This window comes from Magallana gigas, chromosome 2 (genome assembly GCF_963853765.1).
Source record: "Magallana gigas chromosome 2, xbMagGiga1.1, whole genome shotgun sequence".
In the NCBI taxonomy this organism is placed as follows: domain Eukaryota; kingdom Metazoa; phylum Mollusca; class Bivalvia; order Ostreida; family Ostreidae; genus Magallana; species Magallana gigas.
The window spans coordinates 41,056,766-41,072,953 of NC_088854.1; the positions used below are offsets into that span (position 1 = coordinate 41,056,766).

Consider the following 16,188-nt stretch of genomic DNA (forward strand, 5'->3'; position numbering starts at 1 on the left):
TGCTATATTTAAAATACAATCAAAATCAGTCAAATGTTTACATTTTGTTCATTTCATTTTTTTTTTTTGAATGAAAAATAGAGTGCATGCAGCTTCGAACAAGAAAATTTATTCTTTCAGTTTTAAGTCTTTGATGAAAATACTTTATTTGTTCAAGCCTGTGCTCAATGTTTTCCAAAAGAAAAATTCCCCCATATATTATAATCATGACAATAAGCAGTTTATGCAAAAAATGCTACTTTGGCGGGAAAGGTTACATTTTGGAATTTAGAGCATTTGGATCCAAAATGAAAATTAAGAAAAATTTCACATGTACATACATAAAAAGAAAACAAATTAGTACATGCACAGTAAAAATATGATGATTTTAGGAGGTTATTTTGACCCTTATCATACATATATAGTTCTTGAGCAGTTTTTTTGTACTGAAATTCAAAAATGAAACAAATGATCTGGCCTTCATACATCAATAAGCACTCAGTCTTAAACTGGAGACAGCAACTTAAAGGGGCATAGTCACAATTTTGTTCATATCTTATATTTGTATATAGTCGTAGCTCAGTGGCTTAAGTATTGGGATTCTGAACCGCAGATCATGAGTTCGAATCCGCCTGGAGCTTTTGTTCATGTTAACTGAATTAAATTTTTAAAAATGTAATTTTTTATCCAAAATTGAACATTTTTTTGCCTACTAGAGTTAAATACTTCTTATCCATTATAATATCTATCATAATCAAGTAATTTTCTGCTGATTTGAGAAAATATTTCACGGTAAAGTGAGCCACCTTTATAGTAATAATGCTTTAGAAATGCATTTCTAATAATCAAGCAAAACTTGAGTGTCAATTGTAGAAATATAAGAAAGATACAGGGCTCAAGATTCTTTGTCATGTAAACAAGGCTCGTGCACTTTTTTTTGTTTACATTAATTAATGGTTCAATATACCGGAAAGTTCGTTTTCAAGCTTATTTCTCTCTGTCGTAATTCATTCTAACCATAAATAAATAGTTCCTAGAGTTTTTCACATTCATTTTGGATCTAGAACTGGAATTTTTACCTCAGCGTTCAAAATGAAAACAAAAACATGACGTACTAGCTTTGTTTACATGGCGATCTGTCTCTCATATAACACGACAACTGACACTCAAATTCTGGTTGACGATTAGAAATGCCTTACTGAAGCAGTGCAAACATTGAAAAAGGAAAAATAATTTTTTACCAAAATCGTGAATCGTGAACCTTAAATTGTCTATCTAACAAGTTTGTAAATCAATTACACCATTTTTATTTTATTTTAAAAGTACGGTAGTTACCAACAGGCCGAATCACATACAGACAAATTTATAATTGCTGTCAATCCACTACAACTGCATTGCAAGTACTACATGTATTACAAATATGACCCCAATATCTATGCAATTTAAGATAAGGATTATATCCAAAATTTGTGTTTTCTATCCCAAAGATAAAGGGTAGGATAATAATAATTTTCTCTTTTTATCAATTTTTTTTTACCATGGTCTCTATACATACATCATTGTTGTTTCATAACATTAGAGTGCATGTCCGCACACCGACCATGAATATAAAAGTTAACTACATCAGTAATACCTAGTAGATTAATTTTCATGTAATGTGGATTTTAAAGAAAATTTTACGTGAAACAATTTGATTTGACTCTTTTAATGTACAAGAAAGTGTTTGATTTTTTTTTAAAGGGGGTGGGGGGTGGGAAGCACATAAACAGGTCACTGATATCAATCCAGTAGTGTTAGTTAATCACTGGACTGACCAGAATCAATGCCATTAAGTCAATTAATGAGATGCAGGAAACTAATAAAGATAAATCTAGTGAACATTGTGATCGGTTACCATGAATTTGTGTCAGTCATGAGTGATTTCTTGCCATCGATAATGTCTTAATAAACTATCCGTAATAAACAATGGTTTTAGAATTAAAGCGATCAATAAAAAGGAAGCATTCAAACTCATAAAAAGTAATGATTACCTTGTGTTTCAATGGAGTTATTTTGTTTATTTCTACAGTCTCATTTTCTTCAATCTGTCAAAGTAGAAAGATACATTTACATTTACACATAAATCAAAAATAAATCTAAAGCAAATCCACCACTTACAGTATATTTTTGTCTTTAATTGCTTTTAAAAATCCAGGTTCAAACTTAAGATTTGTGAAAAACGTAAACTTCTATTCTAATAAAGATTATATATACCACAAGTAAGGCCAAGATTTTCTGATTTTCTTCATCTGTCACTGGTAAACAATAAACTGTAAAAAGAAAGAAATTGCAGATTTGAATAAACTGAGTAAATTTAAGCTCTGTTATTATTTATTCAGCTGTCAAAATTGATAAATTATACTTGCAAAGCAGATACATGTATTAATACATTCCTAGTTGAATACCTGATAAAGCTTTTACAGGCAATGCATTTCTAGAAATTTACTTTCACTCCCATGTGGAATATATCATATTGATAATAGGCACAATTAAATACCATATGGGAAGAGTCGGAAGACAGCGTTTAACCTTGAGACATAAATATGTACCAGATAGTTAAGCATAAATGGTTTATTTTTCTGCAGGCCTGGTGCTAATTTTTGCCTTATGATTTGAAAATTGGTATACTTTTTTTCCTTTAGCAATTTCTGAACTGATGATATTTTAAAAGATTTCAAACAAATTTTACCTGTTGAATGGATATGGATATGAAACAAACTTAACAACAAAATATCATTAGCAGAAAAATTCAGTTCTACAGTACATATTGTAAATATTTTACATCTTATGCCCTTTTGTAGTCAATATTTTCAAGTTAAACAACAAAATTATAAACAATGGAACATCATAAATATATCAATAACAACTCCCCTTTCTGAAAAATTTTCTGGATAAAGCAACCATCAAACAAAAAGCGCGGGCGGAAATCATTGTAATGTCATTAAAAAAATCACAAATAATTGCACATTTTTGTTGTTCTATAGGATAAGGAAACATATTTGCAAATGTTAATATTTCAACATACTACAACGTTAAAACTTTTTATTTCTCCAAGGTAGGATATGATTTATTACTTTAATCATATTAGTGTATTAAAAAGTCATAAGACTGTTTATATTGCAAATTTGCAATAAAATTTATATCAATACCAATAAATTATACAGATCCGATAAATTATGGATGTATATAGTAGGGTAATGAAAGTAATCATGTCCCCAAGAACTTACGGTAGCTATGACTGGGATCACTGTATATTGTATATATATTAATTAAGAATCAACCTTGTTTAGAAATCTTTATGAAAACAAGGATGTAAAGGTTTTAAGCAAAATCAAATGTTACTATAGCACACAAACAAAAATAACAGCTCTCAATGGAAAATAAAATATATGTTCTTTCACTTGTAATGTAAAACTTGAACACCACATACACATACAAACATGCTTTCCTGGTAACAACCCAACCCCCTCCCTGCCCCTCCCCCATTCCCAAACTTGATGTCAAAATAGAGAGAGAGAGAGAGAGAGAGAGAGAGAGAGAGAGAGAGAGAAAGAGAGCAACAACTCTTGCATATTCTTTTACTTGTAATGTAAAACTTGCATACTGATATCAATAATTCAATGTTAATTGTTAAAATGAAGATTATCACACAAATGTAGTGAATGCATTATGAATAATTTGGGAGTATGGCACTAAAAACACAAAACCATTGAATAGCAAACAGTATTTGATATATATACATTGCTCATTTGGAAAGTTCTGCGAACAGTATCATTTTTCTTTCAATAAAGAATTACCAACCATTGACAAATATGAAACATATGAAATTTCACTTTATTGAACTGGCAAGGGGAGATCATCAATGCCTGCATTTACATCCCATGCATAAAACTTTTCCTGTGCATAATTATTGACACTCATTAAACATACAGTATAATGTTCTCATCGATTAAGGCTTCATTAATAGTCGGCTCTATTGATCAAACCTAGGATGGAATTCACACATTAGACTTCACATCTCACAGCCTCATAATACCACCCTCAACTTTCTTACTGGGAGATAGAATAAAGAAAGAAAAACACAAATTCACTTTGCCAAACAGATCAATACACACTTCGAAAAGCTGCTCCCCAGTTCCAGCAAATTGACAAATAATCCTGGGCACCACGTACTTAAAGCCGTACTTTTATTTAATAGAGATGTAACTTTGTTACCCAGAAGAAATTTCCTGGAAGAATCAAATATGTATAGACGCAAGACCAAAAATTATCTTAATTGCCCGACCAAGCTAACAAAAAAACACTATAGACAACTGAAGCATACATGTATCTTCTTGTAGCTATTACCAAATGGCAGACCTTCAAGTGCCAATTGTTAATGCAGACATGGACAATTTTTACAACAAGTCAGGAAGATTTTTTTCATTTATCTATTGAAAAGGAATCCAATCAAATCTAACTACTTGCAATAGCAACAAGAAGTCTGCAGTCTTGATTTTCAAAATCCATCAGAATTGCTGCATTTGCATGCATTTATTTATTGATCTGCATGAAAATTGAAAAACTTCAAATATTCAAAAGTCTGGAAAATCTCATAACACTTACATCCTCTCATCTTTTTAAATGATTCTAAACAACTGTAGTTTATGCTAAAGAATTATGCATGAAGAAAAATTTACAGTACTTGCTCAAGGAATTAATTTAGTGTCAATAGTGTATAAGATGAAGATAGTATCTACCTCCAACCTCATCAAATATCAGGAGATCATTTTGTCATCAAAATAACTAATGCTATATAGTCAGTGCTTTATTTTACTCTTAATAGAATCAATTGGCAAGCATTTTCGAATTTTAATTTTTTAATCAACCAAAAATTTACTGAATTCAGAAATCATAATCTTACAAATCAGATAGTTGCAAACCTAAAATTTGACTTCATTTTAAGTTGGTCCCATATCACTTGTAGGCATCTTCAGCGTTGTATTTCAGCTATTATGCGACTCCCAAGCAAAAGGATAGAAAAATGGCAACCAAAAGCAATAATGTAAGAGTTTAGACTCCGAAGAATAGACCAAAAATATACCTTATATCAAATTGAAATATTACCGGTATATCCACAGGTGCTAATTTTTGCTAAATTGTGTGGTATATATCTCAAGCACAACAAGTTTAATTCAAAAATAACATCTTAATATTATGTACTTCAACAGCACCAATAGAAATAAAACAGCTTCACGTTTTAATCACAATAATGACGATAAATATGCTTGACTTTTAAAACAAGCATTCTGAGAGTATTGCATAAGCAATACACGTCCCCTACCGGTAACCCCTTTGATTGAGAATGACAAAAGTTTGAGACCCTGTATATTAAATATCCCCTATCATAAATGTAGTAATTGTAAAGTATGAAATTATGAAAATTGATTATAATTAACAGCAAACAATCTCAGAAATCCATTCAAAAAAGTACATATTTGAAGCAAAGCAAACACAGAAGTCTAGTCTATTATTCAACAGCCCAAACCCGATAACGAACCCGATTGTAATAATGATAATGATAAAACCCTGCCGTTAAAATTTACACAATACTTGACACCATTTTACAGAACTTATTTGTTTGTTATTAGAATGATAAATGTAATAAAACAAATAATGAACGATATTATTTATTATTTTACTGACCACATAATGTCCTTGTTCATTTAGTACACACCGAGCCCGATAACGAACCCGATCATTAAAAAAATTTGGAGTGAAAAAAATTAAATTTCTGGAAATTGTGTTGACTAGACGCTACAAAAGTATAAACTTGGTCTGCTGTTTGATATTTTGAAGCTGCTCAGCAAGTTTCACATCATTCGTCAAACACATGCAGAAAAAAACAACGGAAAACTGAAGTGGGACAGACAGACGGACAGACAGACAGACAGACGGACTGACGGACGCAGAGGAAAGCTATAGTCCCCTCCGGTGAAACCGGTAGGGGACTAATAAACTGTAGATTGCTTTTAAGCTAATCCTGAGATTTCCTCCTTTTGTATAAAAGGGCAAGAAAACAAATTTTGCAAGCATCAAACTTTTGTTTATTATGACAACTGTTAAAAAATAAAAGCAATACTTAATATGCTCCTTGCCATTTTACATGCAAAAAAGTTCTTTGTATTCAATTAGGATTTTGATGTAGTTATAATCAATGCAGAGAAAAGACTATGTACATCTTTACTATTGTTCACTACTTCTCTTTGTGTCGGCAGCAGAATAATAACAAAGTCACAAAGACATCAAAAACATGTAGATGTTTCAGTAGAACAGTGAGGTAGGGCTGTTAAGAACAGCTCAAACACATCAAAATAACCACAGATATTTTTTATCCCTTAAGTTAATTTCCATTGCAATATACTCAAATCCATGAAGCCTTGATATTCAAGGTGATTACTTCAAAGGAGAAAATGTAAAACTTTTCCAATCATTGATTTTTGATGCTTTGAAATTCAAGGTATGTCTAATTAAGATGATGACCAAGGACTGGTGTTCTTGGGGACCAGGGATTACAATATCAATACATCTGAGGTCTTCGTTCATGTGTATCAATATTTCAACTGATTTTCTATTGCTAGGCTGGCAGAACTGAAGAACGTTTGTTAAGACAATTGAAGTCCTGATTTTACTGATAAATAATGGAGATCGATGTACATATTACATCAACACTTTCAAGAATGCATTAAAACATCACTTTTTGGACATGTACAGTGGCACACTAAGCAGAAAAAAACAATTCTATGAATTTTGATTGTATTTTAGTTTGAATATCTATATTTAGAAGAAAATTCTCAGTAGGGGACGTAATCTTGAGTAATCTACAACATCTCACGAGCAGTACGTAAAATCAGCAGTCTCAGCTGTCACTGCATGATCACGAAATAAATAAAAATTCAAAGTTCAAACAAAACTGATACTTTTATTTTATTAGAACCTCAAATATCATACAGGTATCTAATGATCAACGGGAAAAAATCATCAAGCTTGCGAGCATGCATGTGCACAGCTTTAGACCTAAAATTATACCTTTAAATGCAACACGTCTTTTCAGCATTCATAAGTGCTCCATGAATATATTCATTTCAGAACAAAATATAAAGTACCACAAAAATGAAAGAAAGTATTTTAAATAAGATCAGGCTATAAGTATTCCTGACATACAAACATTTGTCTGTTACCAGGTACATTATCTTGCAAAAGGCATTGTATGATACATGCATTAGCAGGGCCAAGGTTACCCCATTTGTAAGTAAAAAAAAAAAAGAAAAAATGTACATATAGCAGAACTACTAATGATAGACAAATCAATTTGTCTTGCTATTTAGTGTTCTTATTATGGTATGTAGAGCTAAAATATCTCATAAAAAGTGTCCTAAAACCCTTAAAACTGGGAGCTTTGCCCCCTGGGCCCAATCAGGGCTTTGCCCTGGACCCAGACCCTAGCCTTTTGGGCCCCTCTTTCAACAAATCTAAGATCCCCCAGTGACATGTACTTGAAATTGTCTTGTATGCCTGAGAAAAGGGTAGTTACTCAGTATTTGTCCTTATCTATAATTACATGGTGTATCTACCTGTTTTGGGGTTCCAGCTGCTAGGTGGCTTACACTGGACTTTAATCACTGCTATAACAGGGTCGGAGGCCACATCGTTACTCTGAACATGAAACTGCTGTGTCTCCAATGTCTCTCTACAATGTTAAGTGAAAGCATGTTAACATGCAGATCTTGTGTTCCTGCTCTCATCAAGCATGCTACGTTCAAGTTCATTACCATATATATCTTTTAACTTGGTAAAAACTCTTGCTGAAGGATCTGTCATGATAAATAAAAGGCCCTTGTGCCACATCGCTAACCTGATCATTTAATGTCAAAATTTAACCATGCACAAAAAAATGTCAAATAACATGTCTAAGTGTAACAATGTGCAATGAATATTGCAATAAAATCAAGCATTAAGAAAGAAAAAGACAAATAACTGTAACTAAAATATAATTCCAAATGTAAAATGGTGTATTGAATGAATAACTGTACTGGGGATTTTCATTTCTTTGTTCATCAATCTATTCATCTATGGGCGCACACACCCCTTCCCCCTCCCCACCACCACCAGCACACACATAATATTGCTTTTTGTTTTACACTTGGTGTTACAGTATGAACATCTAATTTTAATAAAATGTCAACAAATTTCGATCAAAAGGCTCAATTTAACCTTTAGCAAATACACTGAACCCAGTTGGTCAAAACTTTTAATATAATTCTTTGACATTTTGCGATGCTATCAGGCTATTAAAATTGGCTTGCTTACACATATTTGAACAATTGGAAAGGAATCAACGGACTTAATGCTTCCAGTTCTGCATGTCACATTTTACATTTCTTATGATCTAGACTGGCTACTTTCCAAGTCAGTTACAAAGCCAGAGTTTTTTCAGCTACTTTCTCACCACTGTAGGCACTTGTTCCAGTAATATAATTTTACTATCATAGAGAAATACCAACACATAGAAAATAATTCTAAATTACATGGAGTATGATAAATTCAAGAATGTTCCTCATCTTTGCCTCCACCAAATAAACAATGGTAAATTACTGCAATACATGATTTTTATCTATGTTCTACAGAATAATACATATGTTGGTCATAACTGCCTTTATTGCATCATGCAGGCTCAAACCATGCATTGTGTGTGGATATATGAAATACTGTAAATGTATCATATTTGGCATACATGTACAATATTTGATGGAAAACAGTTTTTGAACAAGTTTGGGTGGATTTAAATTGGCATATTTCTGAATGTGACTATTCTCATACATATATGCATGGCATTTAGCGATGTACTTGATTTAGCAGAAGCCGCCTTGCGCCAGAAACACTAAATAGAATACCCAGCCAAAAGTAGTATACATTTACAGTATTGCATATTCCTCAGACATCACTGACTGAGAAAATTTATATTATTAATTGATTTACTATTCCAATTTATCACAATTCACCTATTGAATAATACTACATATCCTTTCATGTTTTTATTCTAGTAAATAAACATGCTGCCTAATTATCTATAAACATGCAAGATAAAAAGCCAAAATGTTCAGAGGAAGGTCACATCAAATTTTATGCAAGCTGATGCACTGAATCTGATGCAGGAGAAATAGTCAGGGCTAAAACAAATTACCCATCAATCTTTATTCCATGGCATTAAAAAGATACGTAGAGGATATTAACCCTTAAGAAGTATGTCAATACTGTGTTATTAGTTGGAACACCAACCGCTGGCCCTACAGTCAGGCTCTCAACGCCCTCACAGTGTGCTCCACTTCACTCTGTATAGGTTTTGCTGTCATGAACATTATTGTGTGACAGGATTCAATGAGCTTCTTTATTTTGATCAATAAGTTTAAGTTCAAACCTCTAACTCTAAGCAGGTTGGAGGGTGCTGATACAAATAAGAATCATTCAGAATCAAAACATGCACAGAGAGTGCATCTCTGATGTAACAGACTGTGCATATGTTCATGACATGCAGAAACAATGGAGAAAGAATTGTCACATATTTTTTTGTACATACAACTCCATATAACATCATACATGTAGCAGTCAAATAGCCATGCACTCTTGCAAATCTAAAGCTTAATTTAGAAAATATTCACTATTGAGAAATATAAACAATTCTAAACTATTCTCACTTTTTAAATTTTTCAGATTTTATGAAACTTCATTAGAAATACCTTCGATTAAAGATTTCAAACAAAGTAATACTGGTAGTCTGGTATTGGATGTATTATATTCTGACACATCATATAGTATTGTATTTAAAGAGAGATAACTCGATCATTCTATTGGTCAAGAAGACATACCTAATGATTCCTTTGCTTGGTGCAGCATATTTTTTTTCTTTGTCAGCATACAACACATCAGATTTTTCATCCAAAATGTAAACAATCGAATTCACCTGAAAAATTGTAAGGCATTAAATGAAGCAACAAATTCAATATTTACATTCACATCTTTCATGAAAAGTACATTGCATTTCTTCTGAAGACATTTATTCTATACACTACAGTACAAAATCAAATTCAAGTCAAATGTGTTATAAAACTTATATATTCAAAATACAGATGCTTTATGGATCTAATGTACAAGCCAATATTTTTTTAATGCCATTTGAGAGATTTGAAACCTTTTCCAAAAGAACATCAAAGTTACAAATCTCTAAAAGATCAACACATTAAAGTAGCATGAAATCTTTGATATATTTTGACATAATTTACCGATATGATGATTTTGTAAATCAAAGCATACCAATCAATTTAAATCATACATAGGGATTTTTATCACTATGCAATATTACTTTTGAACATTAAAAGGAAGGGAAACAAAACATTAAAATATTGAATAAAAAATAAACTGATAATATGAATCTTATGACAGGGATGGGGTCGATTACTTTTTAGCTCACCTGAGCTGAATGCTCAAGTGAGCTATTCTGATCATATTTTGTCTGTCGTCCGTCTGTCTGTCTGTAAACTTTTTTCATTTTGAACTTCTCTAAAACCGCTTATTCAATTTCAAAACAAATTTGGCAAAAAGCATCCTTATGGGAGGGCAAATATAAATTGCAGAAATAAAAGTCAGATCTGTATTCAAAGCGGAGAAAACCTTGAAACTGTAGAAAAAGGGGGGTGCATTTTTAAAAATCTTCTTCTCAAGAACTACTGAGTCCAATTCAATGTAGTTTAGCATAAATTATCCTTATGGGAAGGAAAATATAAATTGCAAAAATTAAAGGCTAATTCTGTTTTAAATCTGAGTTATTACGAAAATAATGATAAAGGAAAGGCATGTTTCAATCAGTTTAATAGCTTCGGGTTCGGCATCCGGTAAAATGGGTAGGCAAGACTTGGCCTGGGCAAAACAAAAGATTGGCAGTTATTAATCTGCCAATCTCATTAAAATTTCAGGATATTTGATGGACCAGTATATTTGTATTCGCTGTAAATATTACTGCAAAATAATGTGTATTTGGAATTGACAATTGCCGATCTGCCCCGGCTTTTATTTTGCCACGGCCCGGGTTTGCATACCCATTTTACAAAGAATCGTATTCCATACTTCTAAAACGAGGTTCTTTGTTTAAAGCAGCGATGACATTATACGAAAAAAGGTCGATCTGACTATGATGAATTTGCTTGTTGTGCAACAGTTCAAGTATGAAGGGAAGTTTTTGAGACATGCAAAATATATTGATGACGATTTTTTAAATAAAACAAGAGGCCCATGGGCCACATCGCTCACCTGAACAGCAGTTCCTTGTAACATTACATTTCTTGAGAAGAAAATTTTTAAACATTTTTCATATGTAGTTCTATGTTAAACTTTGAACCCCGCCTGGGGCCCCAGTTTTGGTCCGAGGGTCACGATTTTTACAATTTAGAATCTTCACTATATATAAAAGCTTTTGTGTAAATATTGGCATTTCTGGTGCAGTGGTTCTTAAGAAGAAGATTTTTTAAACATTTTCCTAAGGTATTTCTATGTTAAACTTTGAACCCCGCATGGGGCCCCAGTTTTGGTCCGAGGGTCACGATTTTTACAATTTAGAATCTTCACTATATATAAAAGCTATTGTGTTAATATTGGCATTTCTGGTGCAGTGGTTCTTAAGAAGAAGATTTTTTAAACATTTTCCTAAGGTATTTCTATGTTAAACTTTGAACCCCGCATGGGGCCCCAGTTTATGTCCGAGGGTCACGATTTTTAGAATTTTGAATCTTCACTATATATACAAGCTTTTGTGTAAATATTGGCATTTCTGGTGCAGTGGTTCTTGAGAAGAAGATTTTTTGAACATTTTCCTATGTATTTCTATGGTAAAATTTGAACCCCGCCTGGGGCCCCAGTTTTGGTCCGAGGGTCACGATTTTTACAATTTAGAATCTTCACTATATATACAAGTTTTTTTTGTAAATATTGGCATTTCTGGTGCAGTGGTTCTTGAGAAGAAGATTTTTTAAACATTTTCCATATGTAGTTCTATGTTAAACTTTGAACCCCGCCTGGGGCCTCAGTTTTGGTCCGAGGGTCACGATTTCTACAATTTAGAATCTTCATTATACATACAAGCTTTTGTGTTAATATTGGCATTTCTGGTGCAGTGGTTCTTGAGAAGAAGATTTTTTAAACATTTTCCTAAGGTATTTCTATGTTAAACTTTGAACCCCGCCTGGGGCCCCAGTTTTGGTCCGAGGGTCACGATTTTTACAATTTACAATCTTCACTATATATACAAGCTTTTGTGTAAATATTGTCATTTCTGGTGCTGTGGTTCTTGAGAAGAAGATTTTTTAAACATTTTCCTAAGGTATTTCTATGTTAAACTTTGAACCCCGCCTGGGGCCCCAGTTTTGGTCCGAGGGTCACGCTTTTTACAATTTAGAATCTTCACTATATATACAAGCTTTTGTGTAAATTTTGGCATTTCTGGTGCAGTGGTTCTTGAGAAGAAGATTTTTTAAACATTTTCCTATGTATTTCTATGTTAAACTTTGAACCCCGCCTGGGGCCCCAGTTTTGGTCCGAGGGTCACGATTTTTACAATTTAGAATCTTCACTATATATAAAAGCTTTTGTGTAAATATTGGCATTTCTGGTGCAGTGGTTCTTGAGAAGAAGATTTTTAAAAACATGCACCCTATACTTACTGTTTCGCAATTATCTCCCTTTTGAAAAGGGCTGTGCCCTTTATTTTAACAATTTATAACCCCCTTTCCATAAGGATGCTTTGTACTAAATTTGGTTAAATTTGGCCCAGTGGTTTTTGAGAAGAAGTTGAAAATGTGAAAAGTTTACAGACGGACGGACAGACAGACGGACGGACGGACGGACGACGGACAACGGGTGATCAGAAAAGCTCACTTGAACCTTCGGTTCAGGTGAGCTAAAAACAATAACTATTATATATTTTTTTTAAATACAATAACTAGTAAGTAGTTGATGAAAAAAAATGTACCTATATGCTCTCATATATTTTGATCGCTTTACAAAGTTGGGGGGTGGGGGGGTGGGGGGCAGAACGAAAATATAGGGAATTGGAAGTTAACAACTAACAGTGTACCCCTACCAAATGTTTAGTTTTATATCTTGCGTAGGATTTTCTTATTCTGGTAAAAAATAGCATTTCATGAAGGTACAATGTCAAAGATTACATGTATGCAAAAATAAGTGTAAAATTCGAATACTTTACAATATTTATTTTTTGTTATTGTACCGAGGGACCCTATGGCACAATATCTTTTGAACGCCCATTGTTGCTCAGGTGAGCGATGTGCCTATGGGCCTCTTGTTTTTAAAATGTAATCGATTTATAACAGTTACTTTGGATTAAAAAAGTAGTTGATTTTAAGCTGATTAATTTCATTTTAAAAAGTAATCGATTACATTAGATAACGTTTCCTTCTTGCAATCATGCATGATTACTTGTAAATAATTTAGATTACATTACCTGTATCTGTTTCTTAGTAATCGATCACAACTGATTACATTTACTGATTATGATTACCCAATCCCTTTACAATATGTTATTACAAATTTAACTCTATTCTTTTAAATCTAGTACAATTGTATCACTTCAAAAATTGATGAGCATCAAAAACATGTATTGCTTTATTCACTACCACTAAAAAATGATGGCCAGGAATCCAAAATCTCATTGAAGAATATTTGCAAATTGTATGCAAACCTTCCACATGTATAGTCTATAAAGGCACATTGGTCAATGAACTGACGAAGAACTCAAATATTTATGGTGTTCATGACATCAGAATTTAACTTGCAATTGTGCATTCTAGCGAAGAAACTCTTTGTATGCACATGATTAAATTCTTACATCATGGCATCATGAAAACATCTCAGAGTTAAAAGTAGTTATGCAGGAATAGAAAAGATGTAAATGGAAAATGAACAACAGGCAGAAAGGAACTACACTCTGTTTCTATCAGATGAGGGTAATCTGATAGCATATAACAAATTTAGTACACAAAAAAAGTTTACGATCACTTGTTTTTTTCTTCCCTTCAATTATCCTAATTTCATCACATGTATCCAAGGAAATTTGTGGCTGTTTGCAATTTTGTTCATTGATTTTCTCGCTTGAAGGCTGGCCCATTAAAGCCACTATTGCCTCGTTTCCTTCTCCAATATATAACCAGTGATTTTTAATGACAAGAAATTGTCTCGCTGATTTTTAACAAGTTTCCTATTGATTTTTGTATCTTTTACAGAAGATAAGGTGAGTGCAAGCTAGAAATGACGTTATTGATTGAATAAAACAAGACTCGTCAAATCCTATTATAACTTACTTTTATCAAAGACCAAATAAGATTTAGCCCTTCTTCATTCCTAGCTAACATCGGGGGAAAAAACCAAGCAAAAGGTAATTACAGGGAATATTGGTTTGTCAAAGAAATGAATCGATTTTAACGCAGTTAATTGAGGCAAGGGATCCAAAGAAAATCTCCAGCATCTATCTGAATATCCAGGGAATAAGTGTGCGCAAACATTTTGCTTTTTTCGGAGCTTGATACATGTGATAAGCAGGCATTAATATTTAGGTGTCAAGGAAATATAAAGCAACATGAAACCAATAAATTTAATCTGTTTGGGTTTTTTTGACAAGTTTGATAAATGCACTTATCGTATTTCATAAGACATGAAAAATATTAGTTTTTTTTTAATAAATCACAAAGCTTTGAATTCTGTTTATATAAGGTTTCCATCATAACAAGGCCATGGATTTAAAACAAATTCTGTAAAGATCAAGACAAATTACAGTCCCTACGGGTTAAGGCATGCATTAGCCAATATCTTGTTCAATGAAATAATCGATGGCCCATTTCAAACTTTGAAGTGTTCGATATAAATGTTTTTCTTCTTCTTTTCACATACCGGTAATTGTCTTTGTATCTCATTCTTCCTACAAAACCTGCAAACTTTACTGTTGGCACCTATATTTGTAGTAAGTGTGCATACAATTTAGCTGTGACTGCCATCATCCTGTGTTGGATATGTCCATTAAATTATCACATATTGATACCCCTGTAATCTTTTTGTCTTTCCCAGAGGAATTCTTATATGTACTGCATTTTGTATCAAAGCTGGTAGTCAATTTGTGTAAAATTTGAGTAAGTCATAGATAAAAAGAAAATATTTTTAAACATTCAGCAAAGTTTTTTAAATGTCAAATATAATGAAAAAATGAAATTAAAAAAATTATCCTGATATTGCATGCAGTTAAAATTACAGATCATGATGTGATTTTTTGCAAGCATCAAAAAACATGAGTAGAAAACTATGATTTGAACTTCTGAAAAATGCTATACGGTCTGATTTGACCGTAAAAAAAATTTGATGCCTTTTTTTTTTAAAATCAAACTTAAATTGTTACAAATAAGATGGTTCTTCTTGAATAAGAACTGACACTGCATGAAGTCAAGCTTTTGGGTTGTAGGCAAATAATAGGATTCATGAATAAGATATAAGTTATTAAAGAAAGTTTACCAGAGTCTTTTTACTGGTAATGAAATTTAAACTATGCAAAATAGTCAAATAAATGCAAACGGACTAGATTTTCACCCAAATATTTTTATGTTCCAGAAACTTTTGTTCATTGATCTTTAAACAAACTTTGATCAGGGGTGCATTAGCAGGTAAAAATTCAGAAAAAAAAAATTAAGTCATCTTTAAAATTCCAAACCACACTAAATGTTTCAATAGTGATAACAGATATAAAAAGTCGGGGGACGGCAAATGAGCAGTAGAAACAGCTAAACAAGTCATGCCTCATTATACAGTAATTCTTATGTACCTGTACACTGAAAAAATACAGTGTTTTGAAGAGTTTTGTTGCAATTTCCCGGTTTTCTATTACCCTATTAAGCCAAATGCTCAATATGAGAACTTCTTAAACCTTATGAGAATCATTGCTTAATCAAGGGGAACAAACTCAATACTTTAAAAAAAGATAAAAATGAAATAACGTAATATGTAATCCCCTAATTAAAAACAATATTGAAAATATATTTCAAGGAATTTAATAAAAATCCTTGAAAATACATTCTTAATATT

General features: G+C 32.3%; 1 protein-coding gene across 5 annotated transcripts in view; it reads right to left on the reverse strand.

Moving 5' to 3' along the window:
* LOC105336267 (cGMP-dependent 3',5'-cyclic phosphodiesterase) overlaps positions 1-16,188 on the reverse strand; it is a 48,135-nt gene that overhangs the window by 26,022 nt on the left and 5,925 nt on the right. For all 5 annotated transcript variants that reach the window (XM_066076632.1, XM_066076634.1, XM_066076633.1 and 2 more), the window contains exons 3-6: positions 9,924-10,018; positions 7,632-7,747; positions 2,233-2,288; positions 2,010-2,063 (exon numbers count right to left, since the gene is read on the reverse strand). In XM_066076632.1, coding sequence (XP_065932704.1) covers positions 2,010-2,063; positions 2,233-2,288; positions 7,632-7,747; positions 9,924-10,018 — 321 coding nt within the window. The remainder of the gene's footprint in view (positions 1-2,009; positions 2,064-2,232; positions 2,289-7,631; positions 7,748-9,923; positions 10,019-16,188) is intronic.